Source organism: Osmerus eperlanus, chromosome 2 (genome assembly GCF_963692335.1).
Source record: "Osmerus eperlanus chromosome 2, fOsmEpe2.1, whole genome shotgun sequence".
Classification (NCBI taxonomy): Eukaryota; Metazoa; Chordata; class Actinopteri; order Osmeriformes; family Osmeridae; genus Osmerus; species Osmerus eperlanus.
Window position 1 is genome coordinate 16,064,292 of NC_085019.1, and position 21,091 is coordinate 16,085,382.

The 21,091-nt window shown below is 43.4% G+C and overlaps 1 protein-coding gene across 2 annotated transcripts in view; it reads left to right on the forward strand.

The window, feature by feature from the left end:
- The window catches only part of sgf29 (SAGA complex associated factor 29), a 28,331-nt gene extending 19,770 nt beyond the window's left edge, over nt 1-8,561 (forward strand). For both annotated transcript variants that reach the window (XM_062453830.1, XM_062453839.1), the window contains exons 5-10: nt 1,720-1,784; nt 2,941-3,070; nt 3,470-3,616; nt 3,831-3,866; nt 4,118-4,280; nt 8,106-8,561. In XM_062453830.1, coding sequence (XP_062309814.1) covers nt 1,720-1,784; nt 2,941-3,070; nt 3,470-3,616; nt 3,831-3,866; nt 4,118-4,280; nt 8,106-8,222 — 658 coding nt within the window. In that variant the 3' untranslated portion in view covers nt 8,223-8,561. The remainder of the gene's footprint in view (nt 1-1,719; nt 1,785-2,940; nt 3,071-3,469; nt 3,617-3,830; nt 3,867-4,117; nt 4,281-8,105) is intronic.
- The last annotated feature ends 12,530 nt before the right edge of the window (nt 8,562-21,091 follow it).

Here is a 21,091-nt window from a genome sequence, read left to right on the forward strand (position 1 = left end):
AATCAGAATGGGATTTATTTGCCATGAAAGTTTGCACAGACAAGGAATTTGCTTTGGCAGGAAGATCCATACAATAAACATATAGGAACCTAAAATTTAAATATGTGGACTATACTAAGGGTACATAAACCAGCAGTACTAAGTGGAATTAGAATTAGATAAAATATACAATAAAATATAAGTTGCTGTAATTTACAATATAAAAATACAAATATTACAAAAAATACAAATGTAGAAGATACAATTTTGTAATGCAGTGCAAAATGCAGTGTGTTTTAAGCAGGAAGTCATTAGAGTCAGTGTGGACCCTTGGCCTTGTTGAAGAGGCAAACAGCGGAAGGGAAGAAACAGTTTTTGTGGCGTGAGGTATTGGTCCTGATGGACCGCGGCCTTCTGCCGGAGGGGACTGACAGGGAGTGTCCAGGGTGGGAGGAGTAGGCCACAATCTTCCTCGCTCGCCTCAGGGTCCTCGAGGTGTGCAGGTCCTCGAGGGTAGGCAGATTGCAGCCAATCACCTTCTCAGCAGTGCGGATGATACGCTGCAGCCTGCTCTTGTCCTTGGCAGTGGCAGCAGCGTACCAGATGGTGATGGAGGAGGTAAGGATAGACTCAAGGCAGGTTGAATTTCTTCAGCTGCCGAAGGAAGTACATCCTCTGTTGTGCTTTCTTGATGAGGGAGCCGATGTTCAGTTCCCACTTGAGGTCCTGGGAGAGGATAGTGCCCAGGAAGCGGAAGGACTCCACAGTGTTGACTGGGGAGTCGCACAGGGTGATGTGGGTAAGTGGGGCTGTGTTCTTCCTGAAGTCCACAACCAAGTCCACTGTCTTAAGAGCATTGAGCTCTGGCTGCACCAGGTCACCAGGTTGGCCGCTTCCCACCTATAATCAGACTCGTCTCCACCAGAGATGAGCCCAATAAGGGTGGTGTCGTCCGCAAACTTCAGGAGTTTGACGGACGGATGACTGGAGGTGCAGCTGTTGGTGTACAGGGAGAAGAGCAGAGGAGAAAGGACGCAGCCCTGAGGTGATCCAGTGGTGATGGACCGGGAGTCAGAGACTTGTGTTCCCAGCTTAACAAGCAGTGCTTGAGGGTGGCTGGAGAGACAGAGTCCGGCCCAGCAGCTTTGCGGGGATTCTGCCTCTTGAAAATTCTATTAACTTCACCCTCCTGAACGGAGAGAGTTGTCACTGTAGAGGGGGGGAGGAGGGAGGCCTCCTGGGTGGGAAGGGGTAGTTCAGGACTGTCCAATTGTCTTTCAAATCTTCAGTAGAACTCATTCAGGTCGTTGGCCAGGCGGGAGTCGTTTGTGGAGTGCTGTGGGTTTGAAGTTGGTAATCTGCCTGAGCCCTCTCCAGACAGAAGCAGAATCGTTTGCAGAGAATTGGTGTTTTAGTCTCTCTGAGTACAGTCGTTTAGCCTCCCTCACCGCCTTGCTAAACCTTGCTAAATCTAAAGGCTTGGCAGTAAAATGAAATCCATCCTTTATCTGTGGGACGTCGCAGGACTGTAATAAACACGAGCAATCATCAAGGTGTTTATGTGCATGTTTATGTGTTTTGGAGGAGTGGCTTTTAAGGAAGGGGGCGGGATATTTTGGTTTGAATCCTTTTGAACTCAAGCCAAAATGGTTTGGTTCGCAAAACATACCTATCCTGCCTTTAATCTTAAAGTCCTCTTGCATGGACTGAAAAACATCATTATGATATTTTTTCTTACAGTATTCTACGTCATGCTCTTGAAAAAATTGCAGAAATCAAATCATTGTTGGAGGAGAGAAGAATAGGTAAGTAAGTTTACATTTTATGTAGATTAAAGATCCTGTAAAGTGGAATTGAAAAAAAGTTTTAAGTTCACCACACCACAGAAGAATGTGTTATTAAATACCCATCCAAATTCGAATGAAAAAAAAACACAGACAAGTATGTTAAATTAAGCTTTGAAATCGTGAGAAAATCAGCACTCTTCTCTGCTAGAGACTGGGGGGGCGTGTCACCTGAAGGAGCTGAAGCCCCGCTGAAATGTTCCCCTGAGCTGTAACACAGGAGTAAAAATGGACTCCAGAGACAGCAGACAGTGAGCTCTCCAACTACTTCTAGCACATTAGCTACCATTTCCCCAAAATACCATCATTCTACACCGAGTAGCCTAATACCAAGTTAGCGGTTTGCACTAACTCATAGCAGAGATACCTCTGGAAAAGTTATCTAGTATAATTATAACAAGCACACAGAACTGAGTGATGAACTGCTGGCGGCGGTGGATGGTCCAGGTGCGACCGGAGGAGGAACGGCCGGGAAGGCGATGCTTGGTACGGCTCCGCGCTGCAAGAGAAGCCGTGTGTCCCTGAACCCCGTCTGTCTCTAGTCCATGTTAAAACTATCTGCCGTGAAATGGTCACTGCAGAGGCGGCTGTTGGAGTTTATCCGAAGCTCTCCATCAGCGTGACTCTTCACTAAATCAATCCACCTATTTTTCCTTTCCTCATCAATAGTGAAATTAAATAGCGTTGCAGCACAGCTGAAGTTATTGCAACCAGGGAAGATGCAGTTGCGGATGGAGGGAGACATCCTGAAGCTAGCTAGATAGCTGATGTAGGCTACAATAACAGAAGCTACAGCAGGAGGAACCATTCAGTGATCTGACGTAGATAGGTCATTTTTTGACTCCACCCATTAAAACCTGATCTGAAAACAGAAGAGAAACTGTTCTACGGTCTAACTCCACATTTCAGTGAGACAAAGTTTTCGCGCTTTGTACATGCTTTTAGGAACTCATTTCACACGTATATAATGTACTGAGAAGCAAATCATGGAATTTGCTTTACAGGATCTTTAAAGAAGAAGGGTAAAGGCTAGGTATTTAAAGAACAGTATTAATGCAGAATTTGATGTACCTCTTTTTTCCTCTTTCTCCTTTCTCTCACACACACACACCTCCAGCTGCTAAAATGGCAGGTGTGTACAGTGATCATGACCCTCCAAGGAAGACAATGAGAAGAGGGGTGCTCATGACCCTACTCCAACAGTCGGCCATGACGCTCCCTCTGTGGATTGGCAAGCCAGGAGACAGGTAGCTTAAACCTTCTACGGCTCTACATGATTTTTTCTTGTTTAGTGTGTCCTTGGTCAGATTAAAGGGTTCATTAAAAAAAATGCTGGAAAATGTAAAAACTCAAACGGATCTAATGACAGTAGTATGATAGCCAGTGGTTACAGTGTCAAATAGTAGACCTTAAGAGGATCCACACTGCCATAAAATATCCATCAATATGGAAATCTGATATTATTTTTAACTAATTTGGGAAATCTGTGTCCTCTCCATCTTCCATCTCTGGCAAACTAACATTCTCTTTATCTCTTTTCTTCCATTTTTATTCACACTTTTTTCCTTATATCACGTTCTTTCCCTATCTCACTATACCACGTTTTCCGTTCTTCTCCTTTACCCTTTTTCCTCCCTCTCTCCCAGCCCCCCTCCCCTGTGCGGGGCCATCCCAGCCAGCAGTGACTACGTGGCCAAGCAGGGAGACAAGGTGGCAGCGCGGGTCAAGGCCGTTGACGGAGATGAACAGTGGATCCTAGCTGAAGTGGTCAGCTACAGTCACTCCACCAACAAGTAATTCTCAGCCAATTAGCTGCACATTTTAATCACCAACCACCAGTTATATACATCTCAAGGACAGGAAGTAACTGACAATGTTACTTTACCTGCTACTTAATAGCTTCTGTTTCAACAAAAGACATCAGAATCAGCCACAACTAGAATAAAAGGTACAATCTGAGTAGCGTTATTGTAAGTGTTGTAATTTGTATTCTGCCATCTCTTCAAGGTATGAAGTTGATGATATTGATGAAGAGGGGAAAGAGTGAGTGTCATTTCTATTAGATGTGCAGTATGTCTTTTCCCCACTCCTTTCCATTATAAACAATGACTCTTTTCAATACACCTTTTCCCCTGTTTTCTCCTCCTTCCTCTCTTTTTTTCCATTGCAACTTGTTTGATGTTTGTCTGTTTTGTCTACTTCCCTTTGTTCTCCTATTATTTCTCCTTTTCCACACTCCATCTCTTTTTGCTTGATCCCCCTTTCACCTTTTGTGTGTGTTTTCACTGACACAGGAGGCACACTTTGAGTAGGCGGCGCATCATTCCTTTGCCCCAGTGGAAGGCAAACCCAGAGACGGACCCCGAAGCCCTGTTCAGCAAAGACCAGCTGGTGCTTGCCCTCTATCCTCAGACCACCTGCTTCTACCGAGCACTCATCCACACACCCCCGCACAGGGTAAGTCACAGTAGGGGAGGGAGGACAACAACAACATATATTTAGTCTCTAAAAGGACTGTCAAATAAAATCTTTGCCCCAAAAAATGTTGGTGTGTCAGGAGACAAGATGATGACGTAATGATGGTTTGTTTTTGTTAGCTTATCCGATTCAACCCATTAGATGCAGTACGGCTGCATTGTTAATTTGAAAAATGGGTCAAAAAGAGAGTGAGGACTTGGGAGTCAGAGAGGATCTTTTGACAAAATGGCAAACTAACATTCTCCAGAAAAGTCTTGGCATGAGAAGACTGTGTGTGTTCTCAAGTTTGACGTTATGAAGTGATATATCAGTGGTTTCTTACACAACTTACAAATGACGTCGCTTTTGTCAACAATCTAGCCTTGGATAGGCCTACTCCAGAAACCAAGTGCCACAGCACTTTTAAAGACGTCATTGATTGCAAAACCGATTTTACCTTGTAATAGTTGAATAACGACAGTTCGGTGGGTAAAATGGGAATACAGTGAACCTCAAAGTCCATTGACACTTCTTTCCTATCTAAATCTCACAACTTGAAACTGCAGCTGTAAAACGATCGGTTTTGAAAAAGCTGTATTTGTGACGTCACAAATATAGCATTATCTTTGTCACGCCCCAACATTTACATACAGACCAGCCCTCTGGTGATATGGCCCAGGATCTCAGACACTAGTTTAGCTGCGCGCTGCTCTGTGTACTTCCACGCGAACAACAAAGGAGAAAGTTTTAACGTTTTTAAAGTATATTGAAAATTGACCATCGTAAATGCAGTTTTCCAGGCTGTACTGGGAATGCTGACACTTTTTGTAATCTTCCCAAGGAACCAGGCACTCGACGGGCATGGCTGATGTTTTTCTATGAGAAGATCCCTGTGAAGTTCGACACTCATTTATTCATTTGCTCGAACCATTTCACCAAAGACAGTTTTGAATGAAAACCTTGGTCAATTTAAATAAGGATTTGCTAAGCCGCTGTTGCTGAAAAGAGGTGCTGTTCCAACCGTATGCTCATCACAAACGCAAGCTGTAAGTTTGATTTTGTTGCTAACAGTTAGCCTATTAGCAATGCTAACGTCTCCTGTATCTAGCATAGGTAGAATGCTAAATACGTTTCAAAACACATCAACATAGCTTACTTAGCAAATGACTCTAGCTAGACTAGCTGTAGTCGGCATTAGAAGGGAAGCTTCTGAAAAAATAGCCAGAAAACGAATAGCAGTCTAGTCTATTGCTAACGCCTGTCTAGATTATCTATTTGAAAGAACTGGAGAAAGGCAGGTGCTAGATACAGGAAACTTTAGCATTGCTAATAACTGTTACCGACAAAGTAACAGTGTGTTTTAAGGACATTAACAGTGTGTTTTAAGGACATTAAGTCATGAAGTCAGTGTGAACCCTTGGCCTTGTTGAAGAGGCCAACAGCGGAAGGGAAGAAACTGCCAATATAGTTTGGTTGCTAAACTGTAACGTTACCCACCTCCACCCCCAAGTCGATCCCGTTTGCTGAAGTGGAAACAACTAACGTTATCATTGTTGGAATTGTAGGTTAAAGAGGATATCGTAAGTCCGGAGACGCTTGGTGTTTGTCCCCGGCTTGGGAAACCCAATTCAAGTTACTCAGTTATTCAGTTTATCATTACTATAATATGGATTTTAACCATAGTAGACCTAGTATGTAAACCAATCACTCAGAGGCTCCGGTAAATTCCTTCGGAGCATGGAGATCCACCGTAAGTGACTCAGAGGCCTTAAGTTAAAACCTACTTCAAAAGTCTATGTTTATAATCAGTATTAGCCGCATAAACCAGACTAGATCAAAGTTTTCACCGCCGTAGCGTGATAGATACGTTTCAAGGAGAACAAGTAACTTCAAATGCACAATAATAGTTTATTATCTAAATAGTAAGATAATCAATACAATGATAATGAAATATCATCAAATACAAAACATACCTTCAGAGCAATGGTTAACAAAGGTATTCACAATGAAGACTAGGCGCCTAACGCACCGGAGCTGTATCGTAAACAGAACTCAAAGTTAGTGGTAAAAACTTCTTCCTATATACACCCAAACCTGACTAAAATGGGGACACCGGTCATATGACTGAAAAGTTGTATAACGCATACAAATTCAAATTGGATCATTAATCAAGGCTGCAGTAGACCAAGTGGTGCCCTTGCAAGACAAGGGAATATGTTAAACACATGTTGGTCTGCTGCAAGCACAAACACTGTAAACCTTGTAAATGTACATGTTACAGCAATACAATTATTTCTAGAATGTAATACATAAAATAAGAAACAAAATCATATCAAACATGACATTAAAAGCTGTTTAGAACAATATTTACAAGAACACAACTTTTAATGATAAGTTCAGAGTCTTCCTCGGTCCACCTTCCTCTTCAACTGTTGAGACCACCTTTCCAGAGGTGTGTCATGAAGGTGTGATTGTCATTTTAGCATTCATGCAAATCAACGACTGTCCCAGACGAGTGTCTGGGTGACCAGTGACAAAGGGGCTGCCAAAACAGCCCTACAGAATGCTGCTTCAGCATTCCAAGTATTGTTCTTTGAATCTTTATTCAACTTCTTCATATTCTTCTTCTTCTTCTTCTATTTCTTCCTTGACACCTTTCAGTACCTTCAAATCTTCAGCTATTAAAACCGTTCAGCTATCAAAAAATTCAGCAGTTTCAGGCTATGACTGCTATGACTTTTCAGCTTTCTACCCCTAATGTTTGAATTAATATAAATAAATATTCATAATATTTTTAACATGGTTTTCCAATGGAGTTTTAACTTTTTAAAACTTCTTCAACTTCCAAATCCTTCTTCTTCCTCAATCTTCGTTTTTTCCCGGGACAATTTTGCATGAAGCACCAGGGGGCATAGAACAGCACCCGGGTCATTTTCAGCCCAACCAATGTTACATACCCTATTCGGAGACCTTATTAAGGAACAGTGTGAAATACCCCAAAAACCCAGTCAATGACCCCTTTAAATGTTTTGGTCTTTTGTAAGTTGTGTAAGCAACCACAGCTATAACACTACATAACATCAAACTTGAGAACACACATGCAGTCTTCTCATCCCGAATGTCAGTTTCGGAATTATAGTTTGCTATTTTGTCTAAACGTATTACACTGTCTGTTGAAGCGTGCTTTCTGATATTACTGATGCACTTCCAGTTATATTAACTTTTCTCAATTTCCTTGTGTGCTCATTTAAGACATTATATTTGATCTATGAATGATTGTTATGCACTTTAAACAAAGTTTTCAATGAAAAATGCAATGTTTGATTTGGTTTATATTTGCTCATTGTGCTCTCTTGTGGGCTTAGAAGGCTAAGTAGTACTCTTTTCACTTTAACATAAAGTAATGTCTTAAGAATTCTAATATCATTTGAATAATACTATTATTTATGTAAGAGATTCGAATTTAGTTTGTCAGCCATTTCGACAGCTCTAGTCTCTAATGTAAAAACATAGGCATGATGACATACAGCTTCAGTTTGTGTTTCTGCCTCAACTTACATTTACATTGTCATTTAGCAGACGCTCTTATCCAGAGCGACTTACAGTAAGTACAGGGACATTCCCCCCGAGGCAAGTAGGGTGAAGTGCCTTGCTCAAGGACACAACGTCATTTTGCACGTCCAGGAATCGAACCAACAACCTTCTGATTACTAGCCCAACTCCCTAACCGCTCAGCCATCTGACCCCTCTAACTTTGAATGTATTTTAAAAATGAAGCAGTGATTGTTCTCATCCTAACCTCTTAACAACGTCTTGTTGTTCCAGCCCCAGGACGATTACTCTGTCTTGTTTGAGGATACGTCCTATGCAGACGGATACTCCCCTCCCCTGAATGTGGCCCAGCGCTATGTGGTGGCCTGCAAAGAGAACAAGAAGAAGTAATGGATGGAAAACAAGGGAAATGGAGGGGAAAACTAGCTCTAATGCAAGGGACTTTGATGAGGCATATGAAAACATTTTTTCTGAGTGATTACTCTTTCTATCAAAATAACACTAGATTAAATTGTCATATTAAGTTAGGAAACGTTATTTAAATGAAATGGTGCCATACAAAGTCAGGCTTTGTGGGGTCTTCCACACATTCATTCAGCCATTTTAGCAGAGGTTTTGGAAAGCGTTATATTTAATATGTACAGACTTTCAGGGACATTAAAGGAAACAATGGAGGATGCTGTGACAAAGTATAAAAAATCATAAAATAAAAATTTTCATTTCTCATGAGTTGCTTACGTTAAGTTGAACTGATACATCTGCTGTTCTTGAATGTTTTGAGCATGGGTAGATTGATAATGACATTTGTCTTTCAACTTTATTTCAATACAGACAGTTGGACAGCAAAGCATACTGATCATCTTAATAGTTGTAATGCCCACAAAGGTGCACACCCTATCTGACACAGTATTGAAACAGATTTCAAAATATGCCAAATGCAGTGGTGGGCCAGCAAGGCCTTCTCTGCTGGCCTAAACATACTCAGTGTTACGCACTACCCCCGTTAGGGAGGGGAGGCTACGCCTCGTTGCTCAAGGACCCCCAGAGATCATAAAAAGAGGCGCAGAGTCGTGGGTGCGAGCAAGGACACAGAATTTTACCGTTTACCCAAGGGGCATTTATTTTGCCGCGGTCTAATAGTAGAGAGAAGGGGCAGGACGGGATTAAAGCCAAGAAGGTAAAATACATAAAATCCCACCCTCTTACCTGTCCTAGCTACCTAACATAATACTCACTAACTGGCGCTCGAACAGAACGCCCTAACCAAAATACACGGGGTGGTCCGCCCAGATCTAACCTAATGTGTTTAGACAAGGAAGTTACCCTACGGGTGATGTAAGCCCAGGGCATCTTGCCTAACACTCAAGGTGCTTCCCCTCCTCCCAAGACCAAACACAGAGAGACATCAAAAAGCCCCCGGACGAAACAGTGGCACAGATATACAGCTGGAGGGATGATGGGATTGGATGATGGAAACAGGAACCAGCTGGACATGATAACGGGAGGTAGGAGTTATTGATGTGATTGGTAGGAGTTATTGAGGTGATTGGCGCCACCTGTACAGAAAAGACACACAGAGCCAAAACAAACACGACAGGACTGGGGGACGTAACACTCAAAAAGTTATTTTTATTTTCTTTCTCGTAAATAAAATTATTCTTCATAATTTTCGGACATCTTAACGTCATTCAATAAATACATAGACATAAAAATAAAATCTTCATAGTGTGTTCTCTTCATGTCATATTATATCCACTTGTGAAAGAGTGTGCCCGAGCGGTTGTTTCGGTCAGAGGTGAAGAATGCACGCAGGCACAGCAGGATTTCCATGAAACGAAATAGGCTTTAATTTGAATCATAATTACTCCCTTTATTTACCTGGGCGATACCATATGACGTGCGTCACAATCAATTAACATGCTCATCCAGTTTTCCCCCTTGAACACCATATTGACACGACACATTTCACACATACATTATGTCTTTATCACGCAATTCCATAAAATCACTTCATACATTAGTTCTTTAACCCTTGTGTTATCTTCGGGTCATTCTGACCCATCAGTCATTGTGACCCACCGTCGTATTGCGACAACTTTACAGCATACAAAAACAAAGTGAGGAATTTTCTTTTAACCGTCGGGCTGTCTCAGACCCGCCACATTGTGAAGGTTAAAGAAGGTTACCCTTCTTTTCAAAAACAATTGAACGTGCTGTATCTAACCAACTGTCAAACTTTCTCTCTCAGAACAACCTGCTTGACCCCAACCAATCGGGCTTCAAGACTGGCCACTCCACAGAGACTGCCCTCCTTCCAGTCACCACTGCCCTCCAGTCTGCCAGAGTGGCTTCCAGGTAATCCGTCATCATTCTGCTGGACCTTTCTGCAGCGTTTGATACGGTTAACCACCAGATCCTGCTCTCCAGACTTTCTGAGATTGGCATCACTGGCACTGCACTCCAGTGGATCTCATCCTACCTGTTGGGAAGATCCTACCAGGTCTCTTGGGGAGGCAAACTGTCAGGCCCTCGCCAGCTCTCCACTGGTGTCCCACAGGGCTCCGTCCTTGGACCCCTCCTCTTCTCTCTGTACACCACCTCACTTGGACCAATCATCACCTCCCATGGCTTCTCCTACCACTGCTACGCTGACGACACGCAGCTGTACCTGTCGTTCCCCCCGACCGATCTGGGGATCTCAGCTAGGATTGAGGCCTGCCTCACAGACATCTCTGCCTGGATGACCGAGCACCACCTCCAGCTGAACCTCACCAAAACAGAACTTCTCATCATCCCGGCTAAACCCTCCATCTCCCACGATCTCTCAATCACCCTGGGATCTGCGACGGTGACCCCTTCATCCTCTGCCAGGAACCTTGGGGTTACCATGGACGAAGAGCTCTCCCTCACGGCCCACATTGCTGCAGTCTCCCGGTCGTGTAGATTCACCCTCTACAACATCCGGAAGATCAGGAGATACCTGTCTGAGCACTCCACCCAGCTGCTAGTCCAAGCACTTGTCCTCTCCAAGTTGGACTATTGCAACTCGCTGCTCGCTGGTCTCCCAGCATGTGCAACCCACCCTCTTCAGAGGATTCAGAACGCAGCGGCCCGCCTGGTCTACAATCTACCCAGACGCTCCCATGTTACCCCGCTCCTCATGTCTACCTATCGCTACCTATCATGGCCTGTATCAGATTCAAGACCCTGGTACTGACCTTCCGAGCAGGAAGGTCAGTACCAGGACTGTACCAGGACTGCACCCGTCTACATCAAGTCTCTCCTGCAGCCTTACACCCCCACCCGTCACCTACGGTCTTCTTCAGACAACCGCCTGGTGGTCCCACCGCTCAAGACCGCCCGGTCCCAACACAAGCTCTTCTCCTGTCTGGCCCCCCAGTGGTGGAATCAACTCCCCACCTCCATCAGAGACACTGACCGTCTCTCCACCTTCAAGAAAAGGCTCAAGACGCACTTGTTCCGGGAGTACAACGGTACTTAGGAATGGTTCGCTTGACCCGAAGTTAGTTTCCTCAAGGATCACAATGGCTCTTGCTTAGAGACTTGCTGCTCTTGTGGTTAGTGGTAACTGATTTAAATTTTTGTACTCGCTGTGGTATATTGTTTTTATTATTGTTGCTTGCTTTTTCCACAGGTTACTTTGGTTGTTCACAATGTGTGCTTCATGTTTTGGCTACTCGCAATGTTTTTGTGGCTATCTTGTTGTTATGATCAGTGACCTATGCACTTTGTAAAGCTCTCTCTTTGAAGACGCTTTGGATAAAGCGTCTGCTAAATGAATAAATGTAAATGTAAAAGAAAATGCTATTTATTTGTTTTTGTATTGGGTAAAATTGGGTAAACACAACAATGGTTCGTTGTGAACCTTTGGGTCATGTGACCCGACGGCAGCACAAGGGTTAAACCACTGAGCACCCCTGCTCCCCGGATCGCTTTCCGCCCCCGGTGCGCGAAATACACAACCACCTTCCCCGCCCTGCACCCTGGTTTGCTCCCACCTTACTGGCAGACACGGCAACAGGGAAGGACACCGCTACACCTGTTGAAACTGGTCAGTTCCATGAAATCTTCCAAGAGCCACCAATTTATGTTGTTGCGTTCTGTCACAACTTGGTTGAGCTACTGACAGTTAAAATAATGCATAATGACAGTTTGTATGATTCGAAATGGTTATTTATTATCACACTAGCATTTAATTATCACAGCAAACAATTACACTGCACTGAACTGTAAGTAAAGTACAACAAAGTTAAAATAACAAAACCTGCAATTATAACTTGTGAACGAATATCATTCACATCTTACTAAACCTAACCTCACGCGAAAGTAAATTAGGTAAACAAATACTTTCTGTTTCCTCTTCTGAGCCTATGCAGGTCACGTGAAAAATGATCCAAAGACTGGTACCCGAAAGTAGGAACGAATCGTTCACCTCCGTGTCTTCAATCAACCTTCCATCTGGCACCTCTGAGAGTCGGAATTTATCTGACACCCTCCATCCCGTCAGGCCGAATGCTTCTGAAAGTCGTGCCAGTCCTACTACATAACAACTCCAAGTCAATGGAAATCTTTGCAGTCCTGGATGACGGGGCTCAGCGGACCATTATCCTACCTACTGCTGTACAGCAGCTCCAGGCATGCAGGAGAGCCTTGCCCTCCCGCATACTGTATGACCTGACATTACTCACCTCAGTGGATCCAGGGTTACCTTTGAGATTTCCCTCAAAGATAATCCAGGGAAGCGCTATAAGGTCCAGGGAGCCTTCACCACTTCGGGCCTGGACTTGGTGGAGCAGAACTACCCAGTCCAGACGCTCCAGACACGGCACGCTCATCTGCGGAAGATTCCACTTCACCCCTTCCACAATGCACAACCTCTAGTGCTAATAGGGTCAGATCCCGTTCACCTTATCACTGCCATTGAGCCGGTGCGTGAAGGGGCCAAAGGCAGCCCCATAGCCATCCACACCGCCCTCGGGTGGGTTCTACAAGGTGCTGATGGGTGTGACCCAAACCTTGGAGCCTCAGTGCCTCTTCCTTTCTGTAGCCAGTCCGGAGGATCTCCTTTACCGAAACGTCGAGAGATTGTGGCAGCTCGATGTCCTCCCTTATCGAAGCGAGAAGGTGTTTACCCGCTCCAGAGAGGATCAGGAGACTATACGCCTTCTTGAGGACAGAACTCAGCGGGTCGACGTCGGGGGAGTTCAACGTTATGCTACTCCTCTGCTGCACAAGTCAGGTGTACCCAAGATGAAAAGTTCCATCCAGTCAGTCACAGCTAACCTGAGTAGCACAGAAAAAAGACTCAAGAAAGTCCCAGAGGAAGCGGCTGTCTATTCAGCAGAGATTGCCAAGCTTGCCCAAGCAGGATACATCACCAAGCTACAGCCTGAGAAGGTAGATCAGTCAGTAGAGTCTTGGTACCTTCCTCATCACTTGGTACACCACAACAGCAAACCAGGACTGGTCTTCAACTGCTCATTCCAATACCAGGGAATGTCGCTAAATGAGCAACTGCGGCCGGGGCCCACCTTGGGCCCATCCCTGCTAGGAGTTCTCCTGCGATTCGACAGAACCAGGTTGCTATCAGTGGGGATATCCGGGGAATGTTTCACCAGGTCCGTCTGAGGCCTGAGGACAAACCCCTTCTCAGATTCATCTGGAGAGACCTGCGTAGCGAGGACCCACCTGATGTGTATGAATGGCAGGTGTTGCCATTTGGTACAACGTGTAGTCCCTACTGTGCCATTTTCGCTTTGCAAATGCACGCTTGACATTACCAGGACAGTAATCCTGACTTCCACCGTCAGTGGAGCAAGGCTTCTATGTGGACAACTGCCTCGAGAGCCTTCCCAACATACCTGCCGCCAAGGATCGAGTGGACCAACTATGCAGCCTACTGGCAGAGGGAGGGTTTGAGCCATGGCAGTGGGCCAGTAACCGTACAGAGGTAGTAGCTCATCTAACTACAGAGGCAAGGTCAGTCGCTACAGACCAATGGCTAGTTCAGAACAGAACCGACCCACTGGAACCTGCTCTAGGCTTCAGGTGGAACTGCGCAGAAGACACTCTTAGTTTTCATCACTGGCCCATGGAGCTTTCAGCACTGACAATGAGAAAGGCCTACCAGGTTTTAGCCAGTCAGTATGATCCTCTGGGGTTTATGGTGCCATTTACCACACGGGCCAAGGTGCTCATTCAGCAGCTATAGTGAAAGAGAAGAGACTGGGATGATCCTGACTTGCCTCTGGATCTCCGAAATGCATGGAGCGTCTGGGAGTCTGAGCTATGGCACCTCAGTACAATATCCATCTCGCGCTGCTACTTACCTGCTCCTGATGATGGTGCAAATCTGCAGTATGACCTCCACGTGTTCTGCGACGCATCAGAACGGGCCTATGGCGCAGTAGCCTACCTGACAGTACAAAGGGAAGGTGCTGTCGACACATCATTCGTGATGGCTAGGTCAAGGGTCACCCCAAAACGACAGCAATCAATCCCTCGCCTGGAGCTCTGTGCTGCGCTAGCTGGTGGAGACGGAGATGACGCTTACCCTACGCCGGACGACACTGGACTGATTCCACGACAGTCCTTGATAGGCTCCAATCAGATTCCTTCCGTTTTAAGGTGTTTGTTGGAACACGCATGCCAGAAATCCAGGAGTTGTTGGATATACGCGCTTGGCGCTATGTCGACACAGAACAACCCAGCTGACGACATAACCCGGGGCAAACCACTCCTAGCTCTGGCTGAGTTTGGTCGATGGGGACTGGGGCCACCCGGTAACCCTTCCTTTTACAGTCCCTTAACCCTTTGACGTGTACGAACACACCGGTGTGTTGAGAACTGGCTGGCCCCTGAAGCGTACCAACACACCGGTGTGTTGGAACGCGTCCTTTAGAACGTCCAATTTTGTTCAAAAACGTCACAATAGAGAGAGAGTTCAACATTAGCCTACATGTATATTATGAACATGTGTTTACCTTACCTTTACAAGTTAACCTTATCCATATGAAAACGTTCAGACAATTTAGTTTAGCTAATGTGAGCTAACAGCTAACCAAAAAATAACTCACGCTTCACTCACTGCACCTAGTAAACCATGATATTATCCGTTTTCCTTGACTTGGATATCACTTTCAACACATTTTACTATAACCAACCAGAGATCGAAATAATATACATACACTGTATATTTGGAGAAAGTTTACCTTTATTATCTATATGAAAACGTTCAGACAATTTAGTTTAGCTAATTTTAGCTAACAGCTAACCAAAAATAACTCACGCTTTACTCACATCACCTAGTAGCTAAATGTGTTGAAAGTTTCAACACATTTTACTATTGTATAACCAACCAGAGATCGAAATAATAGATATACATTCACAAATATGCATCCAAAACATCCGACATGCGTCTGTCTTTCGTCTCGTTTTGAGCTACTAGAGGCCATCTTTGATTTTTTTGTGTTCCGGCAACAGATATGACCCTTGATGATGTACCACTTGACCCCGTACACCTCAGTATTTTCTCGTGAGAAGAGTAGGTTATCTCGTTGACCCTTTGACACCCACAATGCATTGAGTACTGATCAAAACAAAAAAACATGGCAGCCTACATTATCGGTATTAGCCAAGTTACCTTGTCGACAGCTACACTACGATAATATATCATATCCATTCACTGTGGATTCACTTGTGTGAATATTTGAAAATCGGAACAGTAATGACAGTACTAAGTTATTTTAATAAATATTTTAGTAAGTTAAAAAACCCACGTTTCTTAATTTTTACCACAGTATCCCTTTACTCATTTCAGGTACATGTCCAGGAAAGGGTACAATCTCGTCATTGTCACGTTACATATCAAGGAATATCATTACCACAAACATTCAGCACACAGCTATAAAAAATATATAAAAATTATTTAAAACCTTGATGCTGTGTAGGGGTAGGCAAGGCTTCCGTCAACATATCGGCAAAAAGGTACAGCATGTTTGAGTTGTGTGATGTACTGGCTATATTTAGGACATGATCCATTACACAGGATCCACTATGGACATCCAGGATCATGAAGGGCTTGGGATTTCTGGGTCTGTTGTCATGACAAGTCAACTGGCATTTATTGTCATCATATACTTACAGTACATAATGAAATTAAACAACATTCTTCCAGGACCTAGACAACTACAACAACTACATAGAATTAGGTAAAAAAAGATTGGTCCAACAAGACAAGATCCAATTTGTGACAAATGCCTCAAGACACTAATAAGTGGGGATACTCTGAATGTAAACAAGTAGGCTAGTGCAAGGGAAACTGTGAATGTAAACATAAACTACTAAAATCATATGTGGACATCAGTTATTGAGGTAGCAGCCATATGCAAAAAAAAGAGTGGAGTGATGATGTACAGGAGCCTGGGGGTGCATGGGTTTGTCCACAATGTGTGTGGCTTTGGGGATGCAGCGTTTGTGTTTGTGAGGGAAGAGAGATCCTGACTATCTTCTCAGCTGTCCTCACTGTCCTCTGCAGGCTGTGATGCAGCTCCTCGGGATGCTCTCTATAGTCCCTCTATGCAATGGGGTGAGGATGTGGGATGGGAGATGGGCTGTCAGCCTTTGCAAAAAATAAACATGCTGCTGGTACATCAAGGAATTAGGTGTTCGACGGTCTCGTTGATGTTCAGCAAGGAATGGTCACTTTGTGCTGACCGTACTTGCCCGACACCTGAGAGAAGGCCATGTACTATACATGGACAGTTTGTACAGCAGCGCTGTCATTTTCTGTCTCTTGGAACGGGGCCTGTGCGGGCCAACATTCACCTGTAAAATTAGAAAGGGAGATGTTCAATATATAGAAAACGGTCAACAGCAGGCAATCAAGTGGTATGACAAGTGGTGCGTTTCATTACCCTATGAAACATTACAGTCATACATTGCCGTCTTGTCATTTCAATAGGTTGTTAGATTGAATAAGCATAAAGTCTGGTTTATTCTACATGTCGTCCATCAACTAGCCCTAGCCCAGATTTTCCAAACAAATTACACTTGCCTCTCATTTTTGCTTGAACTGTGGCCTGACAATAAATGAGGAATACATTTTCTATCAACACAGAAATTAATGACAGTAGATTGTAGCAAGAGATCACAAAACATAGCCATCAATATAGAATGGATGTCTGAATTATTGTGTTTGCTTTAATTTGACTAAACATGGCAAGTTAGTAATCGCTAGTTACCTGAATAATACCCTTTACTACGAGCTAGCTAGCAAAAACATCAGATAGTGGAAAACAACCACAGGTCATGCTTTCGTCTCAATATCATGCCACAGGTATGTGTATATTTTGTGGGTATAAATAATCTACTCACCAGAAAAGCTTCCCAGATAAATTGAAGCCAACCAAAAAGGTTTGAAGGTATCCAAGCAGCATGAGCTTGCTTGATCGCCTTTCGTCGAGGTGTCTGGGAGTCATGTTCCAGTCTCGCCTATAGCTCAATTTGGTTGACGATCAACAGTTGTTGCTAATTTACTTGGCTATGTTACGTAGTTTGTGTAGTAGGATTATAACAAAGTAATGCAAGTGCATCTAGTCAGTCTAGCGTGTTACTAGGATTGTAATGTATCATTTTGTTTTCGTTTAGCTGGCTTCCATCCAGTAACTTATTTTGTGAACACGGGCTGCGTTGCCAACTCAGAAGGTTTACGAGATGGAAGCCAGCTAGAGAAAACAAAACGATGCATAGAAATCAAATCAGACTGACTGGATGTATCCGAATTATTTTGTATTCGTTATAATCCAACCACACAAACAACGTAACATAGCCTAGTAAATTAGCAACAGCTAACTTGTTGATTGACTCTTTACTACACTACGAGCTAGCTAGTTTGGCAAAAACATCACCTCGTGAAATACAACAGTTCATGCTTTCATCTCAGTATCGTGCAAACTATATGGGTGGTATAATTTGAGTTATACAAATACTTCAGTCACCAGAATAATAGCCAAACTATCTACTTTGAAGGTTTACGCCAGTCCCCTGAAGCGGAAGAAATACGTAACGACAAGGTGGAAAAACAAAACAACCAATGAATGGAGTATTCGTCACTAATACGGGGTGCAAACTAGGTCAATGGAAAATGCGAACCGAGAAATACTGAAATTGTATAGCAATTCAATTTTAATGCGTCATAATCAATTTCTGGAACGTTGAGATTGATCCAAACTCACGCGCATAAAAAACTCACTCTGGGGGACCAGTCAAGGAATTTAGAACCTACGTGTGAAAGGGTTAAGTACTAGGGGCCGGTTGCACAAAGCACCATAAGTTTTTTCCTTAAGTATGACACTTAAGGGTAAATTTCTCCTTAGCTAAGGGATTTACTTAAGGGGGTTGCACAGAATCCCTTAAATGGTTTCCTTAGCTAAGGTGAAACGTTAAGGGATTTACTACATTAAACGTGATTTCACAGCAGTAAAATTCGACCGTTTCCATGGTGACCGCGTCTGTTCAGTTTTATCGTTAGTAGGCCTACATCACCTTACAAGAGCTACAGTAGAGCTAAAAATGGAAGAAAAAAAGGCAAGAAAACAGAATTGGTCAGAGGAGGAAAAGATTGTCCTTCTACAGGAATATAGCAAAAGAAAACACATACTGAAAAGTAAATTCGATCCGCACATAACAGCCCACAAAAAACTACGAATGTGGGAGGAAATAGCAACCAACATAAACTCACGAAGTTTGATCAAACGGTCAATTTCAGAAATTCAAAAAAAATATGATAACTTAACTGTAATGTCCAAAAAAGAGATCACGCATTTCAGGAGGGAGTCCAACAAAACTGGTGAGATCAACTTTACTTGTAGGTGTAGCTTACTGTAGTTGCTACACAGTAACGTTTTGTAACATTTACTGTTACAGTAGCTAGTCGAGGTAGACTAGCCGACCCGTAAATAGCCTTCATGTTTAGACTGCAGCAGCACAGTAGCCTATACAGAGTGCTATAAAACAACTACATAGACATAAAATACATTTTGTTTGGAATACATTTTCAGGTGGTGGTCCACCTCCAAAACCACTTTCAGATGAGGCAGTGATGGTAGCAAACATCATTGGTAGCGACTCACCTACTATGGTTGGGATTACTGGCGGAGGAGAGAGCGGTGGTCAATTGGAAAGGTAGCGAGTCATTAGTTTATGCCTAATTCATGATATTATTGTTAGGGGCATGACTGTGAAGTAAAACACTAAAACCCTCTTCAGTGAACCAGATGATGAAATCATCGAAAATGATGATGCAAGTAACGTTGCAAACGCAACGACTGTCCGGTGTTGCAGCCCAGCGAACCCTCGGACACGAAAAGTGTCAAAGTAAGAAGATATCTAACAAAGTAGCTTATTCAGTTATCGAATATAATTCTTCTTGAAGTGTAGTTAAAGTTCACATAGCCCTATCTTTACCGTCTTATATTACCTTTGTGCACGTCGGCTATAATGTTGCATTATCGCATATCCCCTCTTTTTTTAATTGCAGAGAAACCGGAGATCCTACCATCTTGTCACTCCAAAGGGAAGTTTTGCTTCTCCAAAAACAAAAATTAGAGATACAAATTGAGAACTTGAACGTGGAGCAGAGAAATTTGAACATGCAGAATATTTTATTACAGTACAAGATGAGCAAGCTCCCTGAAGAATCCTTAGGCGTAACATTAACTGTTATGGAAGAATAGTCATATTTACAACAAAATCAAAACAAAATCAAACAAGATCAAATAATTAACTTTCAATAAAAAAATACAATTTGCCTATTAAATGATTCATTCTTTTGTGTCTAGCCTGTCACATTTAGCCTAACTGAAGAAATTGTTCACTATAGCCTCACGCATAGTGTAGCCATTGTTTTCCACTTCTTCATCCTCTTCAAATTCTTCAATGGCATGCTGCTCCTCCTCCTCCTCATGTATAGTGAAGTTCTTCGACAGGTTGAACAGCACCACACATGCTAAAATGATCTTGCATGCTCTGTCTGGATCAACACGGAGCTCAGCATGCAGGCAGTGGAAGCGGCGTTTCAACTGTCCGTTGACCCTCTCAATAATGGCCCGTGTCTTGCACAGACCAAAGTTGTAGTTCTCCTGTGTGGGAGATGGAGATTGGACCAAATGGTAGGCTATAAATTATTATCAAAAAAATTGACTAAATTCGGCTATAGGCCCAAATTAAGGTCAAGAATGCAGCTGATAAAAGGTGAGACCACTTGCCTGAGATCTGTTGGCAGGATTCCTGAAGGGTGTCATAAGCCATGAACGGCATGGATACCCACTGTCTCCAAGTAGGATGCCTTTGTGAAGACCCTCCTCAAACTCCCTTGCTAAGTTGCTTTCCTCCAGTATCCGAGCGTCATGGGTACTGCCAGGCCATTGTGCAACGACGTTGGTGATCTTGTTTACATGATTACATACTAACTGGACGTTGATTGAATGTACATTTTTTCTATTTACAAATTGGTCTTCATATTTAACAGGCGCTTGAATCTTTATGTGGGTCCCGTCTATCACGCCGCATACTCTCGGGAAACCGGCAACATGATAGAAGTGCGCCGCTATCTCATCCTCTTCTTGTTGAGACGGGAACTTAACTACGGTGTTCAGCAGACGGGTAAGACCGTTAGAAACTCTGTGTATGACGCGGGACACCGTTGACTTGTGTACATGAAATACCTCTCCCATTACGGACTGAAACGATCCCGTTGCATAGAACCGTAGCGCAATTAAGAGCTGCAATACGGCTGGAAGAGCACAGCTGCGGAAAGTTGAGTGACCCAACTGTAAACGGTCAGACAATTCGTAAATTGACTGCCGGTCAAATCTATAATTTAAGATCAATTGCTCATCATTAAGTGTATCCATTGGGTTTTCGCGGTCGCGGAACACTCTCAGACCCCCCACATTGCGAAGGTTAAAATAAAATTATTTTAATTTGTTTTTGTATTGGGTAAAATTGGGTAAACACAACGATGGTTCGTTATGAACCTTTGGGTCATGTGACCCGAAGGCAGCACGAGGGTTAAGGTAAAAACTTAAGGTGCTTTGTGCAACCGGCCCTAGGTATTTACATAGAAAGTAAAGGGTATGTTATGTGTTTTATTGGGTATTACCGATTGGTACCAAGGTGGTAAATACCTAGATAATTCGAAGTATTTACCCATTAACTAAATACTAACGTGCTGGTCA